This window comes from Anas acuta, chromosome 3 (assembly GCF_963932015.1).
Source record: "Anas acuta chromosome 3, bAnaAcu1.1, whole genome shotgun sequence".
Lineage (NCBI taxonomy): Eukaryota > Metazoa > Chordata > Aves > Anseriformes > Anatidae > Anas > Anas acuta.
Genome location: NC_088981.1, coordinates 64266971 through 64287013, shown reverse-complemented (window position 1 = coordinate 64287013; position 20043 = coordinate 64266971). Strand labels below are relative to the sequence as shown.

Genomic DNA, 20043 nt, shown 5'->3' with positions numbered 1-20043 from the left:
TTTTTTTTTTTTTTAATATGGTATTCTTATAATCCTGTTAACAATGCAAAACTAATCCCATCATTAAAGTCAATGTAGTACAGTTTCCTATACCTAAATTTAGATCTTAAACATTTCAAATAATTTCTAAAACATTGTAGTAAGAGTAGTTATTATTAATCTATTATTTTCATTAGTTAAAATATAACTGTGCATATTAAGAAAGTGAGAGGTAAAACAAAGTAAAAAATAGGCTTAATTAAATATAGGGATAAAAATAAGCTACAAGGACTGTTTTCAGAAATTATCTGGCAAAAGTTATCTTCTTGAGCAATTGGGAGTGGAAATACATGTAAACCTATACTTCTTAATTAAAATCTTCAGCTATGTGTATGGAACAAAAACAGTGTTTCTTAATCATAAAACTTTGATGTGGCTGAATGTCAGAATTATGCAGCATTGCTAGAGTTAAACTCTGTGGGTATGAGGGTTGTAATTAAAGTCCCCTCCGATCCCCCTGATGCCTAGCCATTAATCCCTCTTTCTCAACATTTAGGGCTAAGTTTCATCTTCATGTTGCTCTTGCCACGGATCAGCAGAGCTTATGGTGTCTGTAACCAGGGACTGGATGTAGGAAAACAAGGGGTCCGGTGACTGGAATAAATTGGCTGCCAGCATGGGACTGTAATTGAAGCAAAAAAATAGACAAAGCTCACCTTTCCTCTGCCCAGCAGAGAGTCATTTGCAATGCTCTATGCCACTAGCACAGGCATGGAAGAAGATGTCAGCCTCACCTTTTTTAATTAGGTGCTGAAGGCTAAAAATATCTTCCTTGTATGTGATAGAAAGACAAGATAAGGTACACATGCTGACTCCCACACGCTACAAAACTAGTGAGGTTGCATTTGCTGAATGGCAATTGAGCTAAAACCAGGAAAATGTAACATCCGTATAAAGCTTCAGAGGGTAAAGCCAGAAAGAACTGTACATTTTACTTGCATACAGAAACCTTCACCTCCCACACACTGAGCTCTAATAGAGGCAGTGTGTCCTGCTCCAAACCTGCAGACGTGCACAGGGTCGAAGAGTTCCCTTGTGCTCTTTCCAACTGCAAAGCATTGAGAGAGGTGAATAATACCACAAAAGACAGAGAGCTATAGTTTTGTTAGTAAAGACATTCTGTCACCTTTTGAAACTGTATCTTGCTCTAATAATTCAGAGACACTTTAAGCTGGAAAATGGTATATGTATTTTGGCAGAAATTAAGCTTTCTAAAGAAGATGTAGAGCATTAGGCAGCTAGCAAAAAAGATATTTCAGTCTTAAATAAAGAGACCAAAATAACTGTGCCATGAAAATTCCCTTGGCAAGAAGCTGTTAGCACTTTCTATTCTTGCTGAGTTTTGTCTAGTTCAAAACCATCCCAGCTACTCTTTATTGAAAAGCGCTACCATGACTAAACTTGAATGTTGCTTTATTTGCATTCACTCAGCGGGGACCTGAATCACAAGTAGAGTGCAAAATACTGATCAGAGCACAATATTTAAGAAAACAGTCCCCCATATCCTCAGATATATTGAATCCTATGGATGACTTAAGCAGAGCTATGAAAAATTAAATGTGTTGATGGTGATCTTTTCCCTTTCATGACACTAGCTGTCAAGTTACATCAGTGTGGTTACTCTGTCAAAAGGGTGATGAAGTATGTAATCTTTTAGGTCAGCTTTCCAGTAGAGAAGTGATGACATTAGCTGCACAGTGTTCCTATTTTTAGTATAACATATTTTATTTGAACACAAACATCAGCGTTTGTCCAAAGACATTGCATTATGATGCATTAGGATGAAAAGCTATAGTTCCTCCTAGGTGTCTCAGACTCACATAATATTACACAGTCATGGAGATTAAGGCTAATAATAAATTCTACTATCTTTGGTATATTTTTCCCATCCAGGAGAGGGTACAACCCAACCAAAAAACACCACAAAAAGCTTCCTTCAAGGATTAAAGCAAGTCAGACTATAGTTATCTTTACCTCATGTCACATCCCAGATCAGATGCTTACAGGTTGCCTTTTTCATGTGGATGGCTGGTAGCTTCAACCTCTAATATATTTTATATTTTATATTTTATATTTTTAATATTGGGAAAAGAATTATGTACTAAGAAGAATATGCTGTTCAATTATAGGAGGAAAACATACAATTTTTGAAACCTTCACAAAACATGCAAATTATGGGACAGTCCATAAATTCATCCCTGCATATTCTATTGAATCCACCAAATCCTGCAATTTGGAATAATTTTGAGTACTTTAAATGGTACCTTGATATTTTGTTCATATGGTGGTTTTACCTTGCTGGGCATCTGAGCTCCACCATAACCATTTTCTCACTCCCCCTCCTCAAAGAGAAAGAGGGAGAAAATACAATGGAAAGGGTTCCATGGTTGAGATAAGGACAGGGAGATCACTCAATAATTATTGTCACAGGCAAAACAGACTCAACATAGGGAGATTAATATAATTTATTGTCTATCACTAGCAGACAAGAGCAGTGAGAAACTAAAAGCAAACAGAAAATAACTTCCCCTTACTTACCCCCTTCTACATCCACTTCTGAGCTGCGCAGGGGAATAGGCAATAGGGACTGTGGTCAGTCCCTAATGCTTTGTCTCCGCTGCTCCTTCACAGTCACTCCCTGCCCCTGCTCCATGTGGGGTCCCTCCCAAGGGGTGCTGTCTTTCCTGAACTGATCCTGTGGGGACTGTCCACAGGCAGCAGCTCTTCAAGAACTGCTCCCACTTGGCTCCGTACCACTGGGTCCATCCTCCAGGAGCACACTGCTCCAGCACAGGTCCCCCACAGGCAGCAGCTTCCCTCAGACCTCCTGCTCCTGCTCTCCATGGGCCACAGCCTCCTTCAGGCCACATCCATCGGCTCCACTGGGGGCTCCTCCATGGGCTGCAGTGTGGAGATCTGCTCTTCTGTGTGATCCATGGGCTGCAAGGGGTGCCTCCACCAGGGGTGCCTCTCCACAGGCCACAGGGGAACTTCTGCTCTGGTGCCTGGAACGGAAAGTCTTCTGCTGCCTCCTTCTGCACTGACCTTGGTGTCTGTAGAGCTGTTTCATACTCCGCTCTCCCAGCTGCTGTGTCAAAGCATTTATTTATGTTTATTTTTTTTATTTATTTATTTTTAATTTTATTTTTTTCCTTTCTTAAATCTACTCTCACAGAGGCACAGACAACATTATTTATTGGTACAGCTCTTGCCAGCAGTGGGTTCCTCTTGGAGCCATCTGAAACTGGTCCTTATCTAACATGGGGCAGCTGCTGGATTTTTCTCATGGAGGCCACCCGTGCAGCCCACTGCTCCCAAAACCTTGCCACATAAATCCAGTATAGCTCATAGTGTAAGGGCCAGCAGAATTGGCTTTAGTAAACTGATCTAAAAATTAAGACAACAATTTTCAGAATATTACATGGAAATTGCCTATAAACTTGTCGCGTTAAGGGGTGTAGCTGATTAACTATTACGGGCCTGGTCATATTCAGAGTACTGAACCAGTCGGACATTCACCAAAAACACGTTAACTGTCTGGGGGTCTGGTTAGATTCAGAACACTGAACTATCACGGATAACCACCCTCACCCTAGTTGCATTAATGAGAGCTATCACAATGCAATCAAGTATGGTTTATTACAGCAACAGATAATCAGGTTCTTTTGGATTGCCAGCGATAGTGACTGCAAAAGCAAGCTAGTATGCATGAAATACACAGGTGTTATAGGGGTTATAGGTGTTACAGATGTTATAGATGTTACAGGTATTACAGATGTTATAGATGTTACAGGTGCGCAGCCTAGAAATAAAACTCATTAAAAGGATCAAAGACTCTATAGAGATTTATAAGCAAATATTCAGATCTCACCCAAAGGTGTCCCAATGGGGGGGAAGAGAGGCTCAGCCCGTCGACTGATCCCAGGAGTCAGGAGGTCCTAAGGATGTTGTATGTCCTCTGGATGGTATCTTCCCCAACATCCCCTCTCTCTTGGGCCAATTTATATTATTTTCTATCTTTTAGGTGGAGCTTGAGTGGCTCTAGTCAAGCATATCTTAGTTATGATTGGTGTAAAGATTTCCCGCCTCCATTTAAAGTAATAGGCTCCGAGAAATTCAGGGCGCATGCTCAGTGAGGGGTGGTTGCACCTTGGAGGTGGGTAGCTTTTGGGATGGAGGTGTGTTTTGGTATTATAATGATATTATAATGAGCAAAAAGTACACTAGGGTACAGCATTTGTTAAAACATGGCAGGTCTTTGGCTCAGGGTGGCAAAAAGTGCAGCTTTGTGCACAAGAACAATCAAGGCCCCACCTGATTACAGAGCCTAGCCGTGGTGTCTCCACTCCACTCTACGCTCCGTGATGTTCCTTAGGGCTAGCACACCAAGTTTCCTCAGTGCAATAGCATCTAAGGTTGGGAGCCTAGGGAATGCTCATGTAATGCAGTTATGCCCTACCCTGAAAGCCTCTTCAATGCTGTACCTTTTCCTTAAAAATGTGAATGTTAGTTTTATTTTCCTAGTTACTTCAGGCAATTACACCACAAAACTCCAGCCAAAGAATTCTAAATTTTCATCAATTCTGTATTGCTAGCTAGAATAAATCATGTAAAATCCTGAGCATGATTCTGAAAACCATGTTTTTTTTTTTTAACAAGGAATTATTAGAAGCGTGGGTTGTAAAGTGAAGTATATAGACTAAAGATTGGTGGATTTATTTTTTTTTTTTAATTTTATTTTATTCTGATTTTTTGTCACTGGTCAACTGGAATAAAAATTTAATTTTTTCTTATAGAAGTTCATGTAATCTGCGGCATTTAAAGTTAAACATCCCAAATTGTGACCCTTGCAGTAAAAACATAAGAGTGAGTAATGCAGAAAATTGCTTATTAGTGATTACACGAGCAAAATAAGACAGATTTATTAAATTTTGAAGTATTCAAGTTGATTATTCAAGTTGATTGAGACAACATTGTTTTAAAATATAGTCTATAAATAGAGTATTCTTCTCCAGTAGTTGTTTTTGGAAAACAAAATGCTGACAAGAGGATTAATGTAATAGCATTCACTTTAGTAGTTAAACTTTTTGTTTGTTTGTTTTTTCTCCCTTAAAATGTGATTCAAAGTAAAATCACTCTTCAGTGTGAGCAGAACGAAATAAGGTGATCATTTTAAAATTTGAATTCACAGTACCTGGGAAGTTCCAGTATAGTTTACCGGATATATTTAGTATTTCTGCTTTGAAATCTCAAACATCAAGAAAGCATATTGGTCAATGAAAATTGTGGTACAACAAAAAACGTTACTCTTACTTCTCCTGACCTTCTCTACAGTGAGATGGCAAGATAATGTATGTAACCAGATAGAAAGTGGATAAAGAGAGGATTTATGCTCAAGCTGATGCTGTTGTTTTTGTAATTAAAAGCATTTTCTGGAAGAGGTGGTAGTGTTGAGAGTTAAATGGATTGACCCAGGAAGGTCCAAACAAAGATTACAGCTGAGGAAGAAGTGAAATCTAATCAGATGGTAAATATTTCAATGCAGGGGCTGAGGGAGATTCCTTTCTAAGGCTTCAGGATTGCTTTATTTCTGTGAATTGATGTTTCTACATGTTTTCATAAACATCTTTATAACCTCTAAAGAGTCTTTATTTTCTCTTTGTACCTAAACAGACTGCACTTGCAGTGATGTAGGAAAACAAACAAACAAAAAACTACAATCTGTAACAGATCAAAGTCACTGTGCATTTAAGGTACCTGAATCTACCTATGCACCTATGTAGGCAAGTTTTAATGATTTAAAATCTTTTAAAGTAGTTCCATCCATACTTCAGAAAAGGAGCATCATTAATTATTTTTAAACACAGCTGAATTAATTGAATATCATTCACAGATATCAATATGAAGTGTAGGAGATGGCATTCAAAAGCTTTGCATCTTTACATGATTTGGTAGTCAGTAATGCTCGCTTATTATATATGTGATGGTAGGATAAAATCCTTCAAAGTTCCTGTACAAAATTTTCTGGTTCTTTCTGGTTCTGTATAATCTCAACGTCCTTTAGACGTTGCATACTCAACATTTTTTGCTATGGTCACCAGTATGTTCATACGTCACAGAATCACAGAATTGGCTAGGTTGGAAGAGACCTCAAGATCATCGAGTCCAACTAACCTCTGTCATGGAGTCCTTCATCTGTAATAATAAAATCTTTTTTTTTTTTTTGTGTGTGTGTGTGTGTGTGTGTGCGTGCGTGTGTGTGTGCGTGCACGCGCGCACTATAAAATACCATCTTTTGTTCAGGAGATTTCTTCCTATACAGAATAATAAAAATGCTTAGGGCTTAAAATGCGTCCTTTGAGAATCAGATAAACCTTAATTTAAGATACCTAAAAAAGTGGCAGCAATGTTATCTAAATAGTTTCAGTCAGTAAAAAGGTAAAAACAGGATGCACAATACCACTTCATTTCTTGAACACAGATGGTAATGATAAAGTTGGTAGAAGAATTTAGATAAGGCTTCAAGATTTTCCACTAATTTGAGGTACATGGAATTCCAGGTAATATGAGGTACACAGACGATGATAAATTCATTGTTTCATAACATGACAAATGAAAACTTGTAATTCATAGGAGGTCTGGACATCATGGGAAAACAGTACAGATTTTCAGTTAATATCTGAAACAAAGCAAGAAAAAAACAAACCACCATGACCAACAACAAAAACACAATAGTGCTATGGTGGAAAGGGAGTTTTGTTTGGGTTGAAAATTTGGTATATAGGCTCAGTTATTACCCAACACAGTAAAGAAAGTTCTGGCAAATTTATCAGGGAGAGTTCAAATTTCATATTGAAGTTTATCTTTTGGAGACAATTGCAACAGGACAAGACTTTTTTTTATTATTTATTTATTTCTTTATTAAATTTATTCATTTATTTTTAATGAAAACTTTTAAACATAGATTTTAGAAAGAAATGTTTAGACTTGTATGTCCAGAAAAAAATGGTCAGTGTTTACTTTCACAAGGAGAACTGTCTGAGAGGAGATCTTATCAACTAGTATCTGAGTCAGCAAATTTGGATTTGAGATGAGATGAGATGAGTGAGACAATTGTTCAGGGATGCCTGGATGAAGAATAGTACAAGTTCAAATGAAGAGGATTGAATGAAATTGATCACCCATTCCTCAGAAAGGCCAGTGATAATGAAATCACTGAAGAGAAATCTGATTTATCACAGCACCAAATCTCAGAGCAGTTATGGTTAGTGGTGAAAACAACAACTGGCAAAAGTAATGTTTGCTTTTTGGAAATCATTGACATAAATTAAGTCATATCTTTTTTATTAGTTAACGGAGCCATGCATGTCCTATTTCCTGTCATGCCAATTTCTATAATTTATATCTACAGTAGTGACTGGTGCAGCATGAAGAAAAAAAGACAGCATTTTAATATGCCATGTTCTGTTACTGTTCTGGGAGTATGTATCTATAGTTTACGTTTACTAGCAATGAAGTTGATGCTAGTTGGTAGACTTAGGTATTTAAGATTAATCTGTATCAAACAGACAATTCAAAGCAGATTTCTGTATGGCCATTCCAGATGACCATCCCCATTGCCTACACTGTTACTAACAGAAGTTCATGCATGTGTGGTGAGTACACTTCTGGAGGACCTCTGAGAGGACTTCCAAGGAAGGCACCCTGTATACAAATAGCATGTGAGATATTCTACCCTGTCTTACTACTTCAGCCTTGGTTTCACCTGCAGAAAAAGAAACTTTTCAAGTGCACGTCAATCTCATTTAAAGTACATTTCAAAGTGCAGTTGAGTTCATAACACAACTAAAATACAGATGGAATGTAATGCATTTCTGTAGCAATTTGCAAGTGAAAAGAAGTGTTACCGTGCATTAAGTGGATTATGTAGATGCATCCTGTGCAGCATGCATTCCTCTTGCCATACCACCTTCTTCCTTGTTTTGCCAGTCCTGCCAGACAGATATTTAGGAAACCCTTCTGTTTAATTACTGGTTTTGAAAATATCATGATTGCCTTCATAATGGACAGTTTCTTATTATTTTGCTGGGGTGATTCATAGTGCTACATGGTATTTTTGTAATATGTTATATTCATTTTTTTCCCTTAAATTTTTCCATAAAAATCTATTCAGTAAGGTGACAACACCAGATGAAATACAGATTTGTTCTTGGTGTGCTAAATCAGACTGTATCTATAGACAGAAGTAGTTAGAGGTTACTTCTCTTTGGCATGTGCAATATTTATATCAATATAGCTACAAATATCATATAAGCATCTTATTTGTGATTGTTTCCATCTATGGCATGACATAATTTTCTGATTATAATTGGAAATATTATTCCAATATTATTAGTTTTCTAATAATATTTTACAATATTAGCACAGATCTAGGTATGTAATTGCTCTAGTTCATTTTGCTTGTCATATCTTTTAAAGTATATAGTATATATTAAAGTATATATGTTGTGTTTGTGGTGTAAGTTCCGCATAAGCCTTTTAAAGGTATAAAGTTCACATCTTGAAAATAACATTGAGTAGAAGAGGATCTCATAGGCATATGCATATTAAATCTAAGGAGCAAGTTCATTTGTATCAGGTTTATTTTTCCCCAAGGTCTATATCATACACCATCGGTGATGTGTTTAATGAATGCATTTTAGCTATTGCTTCATATCTCTCAGGATTAGAGTTCTTAAATATTTTAATGTCATTAGCTACTATTGGATATCTCAGCATAATTCTGAATATGATAGTTGTACTGAGGTGTTCAGTGTTCTGTTCAGTCATATATATTTTTTTCCTGAATATTAATCTTAAAGGAAGTTCTGCTTCTTCCACCAGCTTTGGTCTAACCATGTAGTAATCTTTCTTAAGAGAAAAGATAGTAAAGGCTGGTTGCATTATTGTGTATGAATTATGTTTAATTCATGTAGATGTAGAACTTCAAAAGCATGTTTTAGTGGCGGACTTGTCAGTACTAGGTTAAAGATTGGACTAGGTGATTTTAGAGGACTTTTCCAACCTGAATGATTCTATGATTCTATGTGTCCTTCCTGTCAAAAGATTTGTTTTGGATAGCTGTGTGTATTTTTTAGAAGTTACTCTTGATGTAAGTGTTTACATTTTTTTTAGTGGAGTTTCTTTTTTTTTTTTTTTTCTCTTTTCCAAAATTTTTCTTCAACAGTGCTATTTAACTTTGCACATGATATTTCCTGTTGCTGTTTTTTTCTTTGACAGAAGATATCATCACACAATGATTTGTTTCATTGAAGGATTCCAGCCTGTCACCAGTGAAGCCTATGAAGGTAGTGTCTTTGAGGAGTCACTTTGAGGAGTTAAGTACTATCCATATCAAAGAGATAGTCTGAAAGGAAGAGATTCTTAGAGTGATATCTATGTGGGTTGATACTGTTGATCAACTTCCCAGAGCTGTTATTTTTAAATTCTATTAGGTTTGAAAACATTAGTGGTATTTCTTTAAATAAGCAGAATAAGCTGAAAACAGATGTAGTTGCAAGAAGCAGGAATAGTGTCTCTGTTTATAAATCTTTACCATGCAGAAAATGTTCTTTGTGTTTACTTTGCGTTTACTGTATTTGTGCAGGGTTTGATTGTCTGATTGTCTGTTGCCAAGATTTTAACACATGTCCCAGTGAGAATCACTGGGTTTACTATCCACACCCCCACTTTTTTTTTTTTTTTAATTTATTTTTTTGCTGATTTTTTATCAGCAGTGAATTTGTGAAGAACCTGGGTCTGCTTTCCTTGAACTCTAAATACAAGATAAGTTTGCATGGCAAGCTGTGTTCCTTTTACTCATGATACTAGATCTCCAAAGGGAAGTATTCTTAATGTTCTGCTCTGTATTGCAATATAGGCCCTTCAGAGCTGTTAAGACTAGAAATCCCTCTTCTAACTTGTACTTACTGCAGTATTGGGTATAATTAAGTAAGTTTAATGTAACAGTGCTATATTTCCATGTTGAAGTTTAACTTAAAACAACTGTTTCATTTGTGGGAGAAATACTTAATATTGAGAGCCAGAATTAAAAAGCATTCATCTGCAGGTGTGCAGGTGGATGCTTTCTTGTCCACCTGATTCTGCCTGTGACAAAGCACTTGAGCTGTATGTGAGTGTTGACTAATGCTCTAATTCAGGAAGCTTTTATTTCACTGTTGTGTAGCTGTAATCTGGACCTACCTACTTAGTCCCATATGAGTAAACACCAGTTCTGTGTTCAGAATCTATCCAAAAATTTCCTTTAGAACAAGTTTTCTTGATAAGGCAGTCACATATCTTCAGGTAGATGCAGGAGAAATATAGTTCAAGATATACTTGGAAGTATACTTGGTAGAGCGAGGGGGGGATGAGGGGAGCAGGGAGATCAGTATAACAATACAAAATGTTAGCTACACAAAAGTTTTTCAATAGAAATGGAAAGCTGCCTGTCATTATAGTACTTCACCATATTATTCTATCATTGGTAAGGTATATTAGCCTAATTTCATTTATTACAAATGTTTCAATGTTAGAAATTAAAAACAATAACAAGAACAAAACAACAAGAAAAAATGCCCCACCTTTTGTGAACATGACTGACCAAAAGTGTATACAATACCCAGGATTGAGTCCTGCCACTGCCTCATAGACTTCAATACTTTCTTTACCAGAGCTAGTGTAGGGTTTCATTTCCATTTTTTGTGTCCATATTATACTGATACTATACTACTACTCATACTATGCTTTGCTAATCCATCTTCACTTCTTCCTAAATTTTGAATTTGTGGTAAAAATTCTGTTTTTCACCCCAATAAATAATGTTGCAGTTGTTGTCATTTCTATGACATCTGCGTTTGTGATTGGTTTGTACTTTTTGTTTTGTTCTCCCATGATACTGTAGTTCTCCTCTGAATGTTATTCTGCTTCAGTAGAAGATATTGCCATGTTAGATTTTTTTCTCCAAAATTGATGTTTTGGGAGGAGGACAAAATAAGAAAGTGATTACAAATATTTTCAGACCTTTCTTTTTGAAGTTGGTGACTATATTTTGGTGAAGAGGGTGTTAGGGAAGGTAATTGCCTTCTGGCATCTGCAAAGCTCTTTTGATGTTGCATAATGTAACAGGGTATTTTCTTAAAGTAATATTTTTTTTTTTTATTGCCATAAGGCAAAAGTAAATTAAGAGTTCAGAAAAAAAAAAAAAAAAAACATTGATTTTATTCTTCTGGATTCAAATTTTAAAATCTTAGCTGCAAAATGATACGAGATTTGAAACTGATCATGTCGTTGATGAAAATCATTCAGCATCTGGCAAAGTTGATCCACTTGTATGCACTTAATGTGTCAGTTATGGATTCATTTGTTTTATTTAATTAGCTGGGCTCTTGTTCTCATTCCCTTGAAACATTGCAGTGTAATGTTTATAGAAGTTCATGTGACCTTGGAGATATACTCCTAGCCATTCCCTCATCTTCTGAGAATACAAAATCCATATGGTGCTCTCCAAAAAGGAAAGCATTTATGCTGCCTTGATGCCAAATTAGTTGTCATAACATTTGAATAAAAGGTGAACTGTTGGAGGCAAAATCTAATTATCATCTATTGCTGCTTATATCCTTTGTGCAAATTGTACATTTACATTCTTTAATAACAGTGCAGAAGAACAAAGTACATCTTTGTCAGTTTTGCTTGTTATTGCTGGTGTCATAAACTCTGGTGCAGACAGACTGACTGACAGAATAGCTAGAGAGCTAATTACTTGAATTAGGTTTCATGAAAGCTATTAATAAAGTGCTGTCACAATTATCACATGTGAAAACATGAAAAGAGTGCTGCATTATGGAGCAAGGCATTTAAAAAATATATATTTCTATTGAAGAATGAACATGACTTGACTGAAACTATTTCCAGACTTTTTCATCCAAATAATTCATTGAGAAAGTAGATATCTTACATTTTATGAATGAAAAAATAAATAAAAAAATCAACTTGCAGCTTAAAACTTTTAATTTCAAAATGCACTTTTTAAAAATGATCATCATTCACAAAGTTCAACTCCTAAACTAAGTCAGGACCAGATTTCTAACTCTCAGTATCCATTTGTAGGACATAGAGCTTGAAAAAGTTAAAGTCCTATTTTCAGTTTGTCAAAACCATTTCCCATTGTGACACTGATGACCAGATTTTGTAGAGCTGATATGCTTTCTGGTTTTCCCTTGCAAATTGTTTCTTGACCATGGGAGTCTGAAAATTCTGGTAGCAGTGCACTCCCCAGATGAAGCATCTGCTGAAGCTTCCAAGCAGAATTCAGTTTGACGGACTTTCATTTTTATAGCTTTTTTAGCATCAAAAGAAGCTTTCTGGAGTGTGTTCTGTTCACAGATGGTTTCAACAACAGCTACATTAGTGACAACTAGACTTGATATCCTGTTTGGGTGCTTTCACATTAGGACAACACATCTCTTGAGGGGAGTATGGCTGGACCTCTCTGTTCTCAAGTAGCTAAGACAATTTTCAAGCTGAGCATATTTTATGTGAACATCAAATAGTCAGTTGCCAAGTGATGACACTTCTGAAATTCCTCGTGCTCGTAACACATAAATAAGATTGCAAGTAAAAACAGAATTTTCTTGGTAATATTAGATAAATGCTATCTTGCTTGAGCTCCTAAAAGCCATATTAATATCTTTTACATTTAAATTATGCAGCTGGATTCATTCTTATCATCTCAAATTCAACTTTGTAATTTAAATGGATTTTTTAATGTATATTAATTTTAATGAATGACTGGGAGGTTTATTGAAGGAAGGGAGGTAAAGTATTGTCTCTGAAGCCTCACTGGCTAATCAGATAGCTATAAATAACCTTTGATATTCTAAGTCCCTACCCAGAGCTTATTTCTCTCCTTAGAGGTGTTGAAGAAACAGCACCTGGAGTTGGGAATGGACCTGAACGTAAGTCCAGCTTCCTACTTCCTTGCCCCCCTCACAATACAAAAAACGTATATGTTTTAAGCACTGACAAATTTTTGGTCCATATTCATTTGCCAAGGAAAACTCATCATATTTAATCTGGCATTCATGCACATGATCAGTAGTCAAGGAGGGATCGCTGAGGGAAAAAAAGTATACAAAAGTATACAAAAAAGTATATTGATTTGTGCATGCTCCATCCAGTCCATTTAGCAAAAACAGAGAAACTTTAGCACGGTTCTCATCAAGATTTCAGAGGGAATGCCATAAAAGTTGGGGTAATGTAAAGTAGTATGTGGACTGGGAAACATCTTTCTGCAACTAGATGTTGCTGAGAATGGCTATCAGTTCCTCTACAACAGCTCCAAACTCTTTTGTTATTCTCTAAAATAAATTACCATAGGTTGATCTTTGAGAAAATAAAAAAAAAAACAAAAAACTATTCACATGTTAGTGCAGGCAGCTGTACTTATAGTTTCCATTTTTGAAAACATGAGATTGACACCAAGAAGTTCATTCAATTGCCAAAATAAAGATGAAAAAAAAAAAATAAGCCAATGTGGAAGCTGGTCAGGAGCAGGAACCATTCAGTCTTATTTCCTGCACATACTTAAACAACCAACTGCATAATTTCACTTTACTTGTTCTATTCTTTATCTTTGATCATTCAGACAGACTACATTTTGGTCCTATTTAGATTTTGCATTTGTCCTTACTGTATTCATGGCAGTCTGTGGATTACATCTACTTTTACATGTATATGTTCATAACTTCTTGAAAATGTATCTCATACTAAATGTGTGTGCATGTTTATATAGCTAATATATGCATATATTTACATTCATATTTTTGTGCAATATATATATTTTTTTTTAAATGAACTTTGTGGGAATTACAGCAGGTTCAGTGTGAATCAAATTAGGTTATATTTTCTGTGTTAGTATGACATCAAAGTATTGTATTTTTAGTTTTACTAGTTTAGGCCTGGAATCAACAGTCTGCCTTTCTTTTCACAGAATTTTAGCTGAGAAGCTGTGTATTGAGTGGGCCATAGAACAGGAATTACCCATGCCCACTGAAGATACAGATTTCAAATTAGATATTTTATACTAGTAAGCAAATATGAGCTGAATGGCACCACCAGGGCTTGTAAAGGTTGGTCCGTAGTTTAGACACTATCTTGATATAAAATGAGCGCTTAGTGCTCCAGACGTAAAGTTAGAAAGCAGTCTCTGTTCACACAGTTCTGCCTGTCTGTCTGAGACAGGAAACATGCAAAACTGTTTTGCCATTGTTTTTGTGATAGCTTTGGGGATGAAACTTTGAAATGTGCAGTTCCTTCTCCTAGGAACATTTCCCAGGAAAGGTTTCAAAAATAAGTTATCCCTGGTGTACCTAGTTAAGTAACTTCCTTCTCATCTTGCTTTCTTGTGCACTGGGCTGCACACCAAATTGGCTGTATTTCAATGCTGCTGAATGTGTACAGTTTGATAAGCATGTTGTAGCAAATCTTCAGGATGAAAGGCACTGTATAAACGTCAAGTTATTTACCCATTTTAAAGGATTTTATCCTCCAGAACCATAAGTTCAGCACCATTTGCTAATGTAAAATTAACTTTTTAATGTTGTAGGACCATCCAACACTAACACGTATATTAACATCCATATTCTTGCTGTGAGGGGCCAAAGGCTGATTTGGCTAGAAGGTGAAGCTTCAGCAAATTACATGCTTTATTCCCATAAATAAAACATGTTTTGGACTCACATTAATGGTCCATACCAAGACTAACAGTTCAGCAGCTTCCACTGATCTGTCACCTTTCCTTCCCTTGGCAAGGTGGACCAAGTATGCTCACATACATATAGTCAGCACTGACAGGAATCAGGAGGAGAAGTAAGAATACAATCAAGGGCAGAAAGAATTCCAAGTTTCTTATTGATAAAGGCAGCATAGAATACTGCATCATTTATGTCTATTACTATATTTGCTTCATGGAAGATTAATAACTTCTTTTATAGCAATTAGTTGTAATTTCTTATAAACTTTTAAAAATAGAAGAAAACCTCCTTGTTTATTTCCAGACTCATGATGTATTATAGACGTCGTGTTTTATCTTGGTGTTCCATCATGAATTACTTCTGTGTCAGACTATTTCCTTCAGCTTTCTGTTGCCTAAATTTGTCTTACTACTCTTATGTCCTTTTCTTAAGAAAAAACAAACAAACAAAAAAAATCAATAGAAAGTGCTTTTAGCAATGGCACAGCACAGTGGTTTACTGCAGTGTAGGTGCTGGGTGGTGTCAACACTGCTGACCTTCTATATATTGGGATTTTGGTTAAGTAGCAGATATCATGTGGTGCTCCTTTAATATGTGTCTATATGGTGCCTGAACATGTCTGGAGCTGGGCTTTGTTAATACATGTTTGCTCTGGATTCTGAGAGAAGCGTTAACGTAGAATCGTATCTACCATTTTTAAAATTCTTCCTATAGAATGTTCACATTTAAAGCATTTTTATTAACAGCATAATACTGAGAAAAGGGAACATAAAAATAACACATGTAAACACATCCTGTCTTCACTGGGCTTTTACTGTCATTTACAGTAGGTAAGGCTTTATCGCTTGTTTCTTATTTAAGACCTGTAAATACAACTTCATATGTTTAAAACAAACAAACAACAACAACAACTCTTTGGGATAACGTCTATTTCATTTTCAAGACAGTATGCGTGAGATTTCAGGTCCTGAGACCTAAGCTCTAGAGAAACATTGGTCAGAATTCAAAACTGTCTTTAAGTCATAGTCAGGAAATACTTCCTTGTTTGGCAATGGCTCTAGTATTAGTACTTCTCAAGTGCCTTTTGGCAAAGGCAAATGGGAATCAGCCAGATGCAGGGAAATAATTTAGTTTTCTCTCTTGATCAGAAGACGTGAGTTCAAGGCTTTCTTCACCTCTTGTGGGCTTGAATTTGTAGTGTAACCAAGTAATTGTCCCAGCTGTCCCTGTGGCCCTGCTGTCTTGTACAGGGGGAACATGGTCCACCCCTGGCTGGAATCAGGCACCATGTAGACAGGACTGTAAGGACAGGGAAAAGAAGAGAGGAAGGCAACAGGGAGCTTCACAGTCTGCAAAGGGTCCAACATGAATGGGATCCTAGACCAGTTCCTGAGAATAGGTATACAATTTGTATAGCATTTTCCTTTGAATGTAGAAGCAAACATCTCCTCTGCATCTTATTAGTTGCTTCTCCACAGCATAAGGGTAGGCTGATACATGACTTTCTTAGAAGTCTTCAGAGGTAGAAAAAAAGATTTAAACTAAGACAGTACTTAATATTTAATATCTTCAGCTGGTTTATCTGAATAATTCTGATTTAGATCTCTCATGTTTACGTGGTCATTACTTGCCTCATTTCATTACTTGCCTCAGGAAACATTTAGGTATGTTTCTATTAACATTAAGTAGAAGGGAGGTGAGGGCAGCCTTTCACAGTACCTGCATTTTTTACACAGCCTATTTTGCAGGAACTCTCCAGTGCTGAATGTTGAGGTTAGGATGGGTTTTCCTGCTGTGTTGAGGATCTCATCTTTCCTCTACTCTGTTCATCCTCCACTGTTACACTTTATTATTATTTTTTTTCTTTTGTATAAGCACTGCAGCTGAATATCTTTTGTCTTCCTTTAGAATTGTAATGTCTGACTGAAATAAAAAGGCTTCAATCTCTAGATGCTTTGTGATTTTCACAGACCCAAGTTAAGTTGCAAGAAAGATAAATTTTCAAAAGTATTGTCTTCGGAACACAAAATGGGATGTAGCACTACTACTTACTTTTTCATGTGTGTGTGTGAGGAAGATGTAGCTTGTCACCAAGCTGTGAGATAAAGTTTCACAAATTCCAGTGCTTTCCTGATCAATCTTTGTTGCTGAAGTTATCCCAGGATTAATGTCTGCAGAGACAAACAGTAGGAAACAGGAACCTCTATGGTAAAATGTGGGATTTCAGAAACATTCTGTGAGGAAAGCTATGAAAACTATAATCTATTTCTGAGACAAAATAAGTGAAGAAAATGCAAGTAGAAATAACTAACTGAAGCCATCTTTTAAATACCTTGAGAAACAGTATAAAGTCATTGAGGAGTTTGTTTTTGGTTTTTTTTATTATTTTTTTAATTACTTAATCTATCTTTTTTTATTTCCTGCCTAATGAAGATGATTTAGCTTCAGATGCTTTAGTAAATGCATTCTGTACAGATCTGTGGGAATACAAAGAATTTGAAGGAGTAAAAGTAAGCCACAGTAATGAAATGTCTAATGCAGGTAAACACAGGAAGTGCTGTTTTGCATTTTGCCCAATTATTTATTGTTCACAGAGACAAGTAAAGGTCATCTTTTGCTAATGGCATTATAACCTTGGCCTCCTTGGTATCAAAATGTTAAATATTATAAAGAAATGTTTCTGTGAGAGGAGGATTTTAATTATAATAAATCTTTATATTTTCATTTTAACACCAGTCCATTTTCTCTCCATACTGAAGTTCTCAGTAATTTATTCATGACCTTTAACTGCTTTTAAGAAATGTAGATTGGGAATTATTGTGCTCCTTGCCACTGGAAGTGCCAAGGCAGGAATGCCTTGAAAAGCTTCAAGGGATTTTATTAATGAGATCCACTTCTCACACAAGAATAAAGCAGCTGAAGCTGCTGTTTTTGCTCATCCTGGTATATATGTGGAGGATCAATGTTTAAGATCACATGGAAATTTTTGATCTAAAATAAACAAGTAGTCAGAGCACATGAGGCAATATATGATAAATAATCTGATTGGTTTAGGATTAATTTTCAGCCTTTGAAATTCTGACTTTCTTCTCCCTAGAAGTTGGGATAGTAAGAAAAAACAGTTGGCATTCAAAGGCTGAATGAGAAAATAAATTTTTTCTCCATGTGTGCATGTATACGTAGGAGTATAACACATCCACCTATGTGTATGTAACATATGTTCAGAAACAGATGTATTACTTCCCAAATTATCTTCATCACAATGAATTAATTTTATAGATAGAAACTTCAAAGAAAAGTTTAAATAGTAGTTACATGGGAACCATTCACATTTCTACATAGTTTTCCTTTTTTCAACCTGGTGCTCCAAATTCTTTGCCACTAAGCAAAGTCCAAAAACATGGAAGACTGACAAGAGTGGAAAGCTCAGGAACCCCTTGGAAAACTCTGGATATTATTTCCCATCCATGATACCTGAATAATTCCTCCATACACTGTTGGGATTAGGATTGGAGACAAGGGGGAAAAGGGACAGGGAGAAAGACATTGGTGAATACCTAGAATGAAGATAAAGGCCACGAGAGAAGGAAGACTTAAAGAACAGGTATTCAGTTTACAGGCCAAGATTGGATGGCCAAACAGTCAAGTCTTCAGATAACTGAATCTGCTGAGACTGTGTCACTGTTGAGGACTATGAGAGCTGTGCCCTCCCCACAAGAGCATTTCTCATCATATGTAGGACACAGGACACAGGAACCCTGCGCCAGGGACACAGGAACAGAAGCACAAAGATTCATGTTCTCTACTGGCTTCTGTACAGGGTGCATCAGGGAACAATTTCAGTAAGATATTAATGGTCATACCAAGCTGGGGTTAGGAACCTTGTTTGAAAAAAATGAATTCATATTAGGGAGATGAAGATTCTGTCTGTGTCCACAGGAGAGGGAATGGTACCAATAGCCTGAGCAAGAGCTGGAAATCAAAATGCTAGAGAAGGATGTTGGAACTCAAATGGGAGAATAAGATCAGGAAAGACTAAGAAAAGCTTATACTTGCTCAAAGACTGTATGTTTGTGAATAATTGTGAAATATTGACAAAGTTTGCATCTTAGTCAGACTGCCAGAAGATTGCAATTTCTTGGTTTACATGCTTGCAGCAGGACATTCTGGCATGGATCTGTATGACCTAACTACTTTGACGACCAAAACTTCAAGTTGACTATTACCTTAATATTTTTCAGAATTATTTTAATTATTAATGAAATACAAATTCAGATCTCTAGTGATTAACAGTCTAGATCAGTAAATCCTTGTTAGTATACTTAATGTAAAAAATAATTATTTTTTACATAGTTTGTCCTACGCAGTAGATTTTGTCTAGAAAAATATAGTTAGCCTTTTTAACTTTATTTACTCTTATTCTGTACCTACTTTCTACTGTACAGCAAAGTAAAATAATATCTTTCAGAAACCTCTTCAACTCCCTTCATATTTTGTAGGAAAATGCACTTTGGGACAGATTTACCAGTGAAAGAATAACATAATTTTAAGAAGGATTAATTTAGACTTACGACAAAATCAGTTGTAACCTTTGTAGGGGAATGGTTATTATTGGTATGTTCTGTTGGAGGTCATGAGAAACTCATGTCCTATTTCTTTTTTAATGAGTAAGTGATATCCTCCTTGACAGCAGTAGAAATATTTTTTTTCCAGTATAGTGTCTTGTGGCTAAAGTAGAGTTTTATTATTTTATCAATGTAAGGTGTGATACGGTGGAAACAAACAATAAGGTTTTGATCTCCATAGTAAAAATAATAAATATACTGTAGAAAGACATTTATTGTGATGTCCTTTTTAAGACTCTTTTCTGTCTATCCCGTAAATATATGACTTCTTTTCGTTTATGAATGCTTTGACAAGAGGAGGCTCAGAGGGGACATTATTGCTCTCTACAGCTATCTAAAAGGAAGTTGTGGGGAGAGGGGGATTGGCCTCTTCTCTCAGATAACTAGTGATGGGACAAGAGGGAATGGCCTTAAGTTCTGCCAGGGGATATTCCGGTTGGAAATTAGAAGACATTTGTTCTCAGAAGGAGTAGTTAGACATTGGAACAGGTTGCCCAGGGAGATGGTCACCCCTGGGGGTGTTTAAGGAAAGGTTGGATATGGTGTTTAGAGACTTGGTTTAATGGGTGATATTGGTGGTAGGGGGA

At 36.2% G+C, this 20043-nt stretch overlaps 1 protein-coding gene across 3 annotated transcripts in view; it reads left to right on the top strand.

Moving 5' to 3' along the window:
- NKAIN2 (sodium/potassium transporting ATPase interacting 2) overlaps positions 1-20043 on the top strand; it is a 576006-nt gene that overhangs the window by 168022 nt on the left and 387941 nt on the right. Inside the window, exon 2 of one of the 3 annotated variants that reach the window (XM_068677540.1) lies at positions 9319-9386. The exons of 1 other annotated variant lie outside the window; for it this stretch is intronic. In XM_068677540.1, coding sequence (XP_068533641.1) covers positions 9381-9386 — 6 coding nt within the window. In that variant the 5' untranslated portion in view covers positions 9319-9380. Of the gene's footprint in view, positions 1-9318; positions 9387-13007; positions 13035-20043 lie in introns of those variants that run through there. One more of the 3 variants, XM_068677539.1, reaches the window with a different exon arrangement.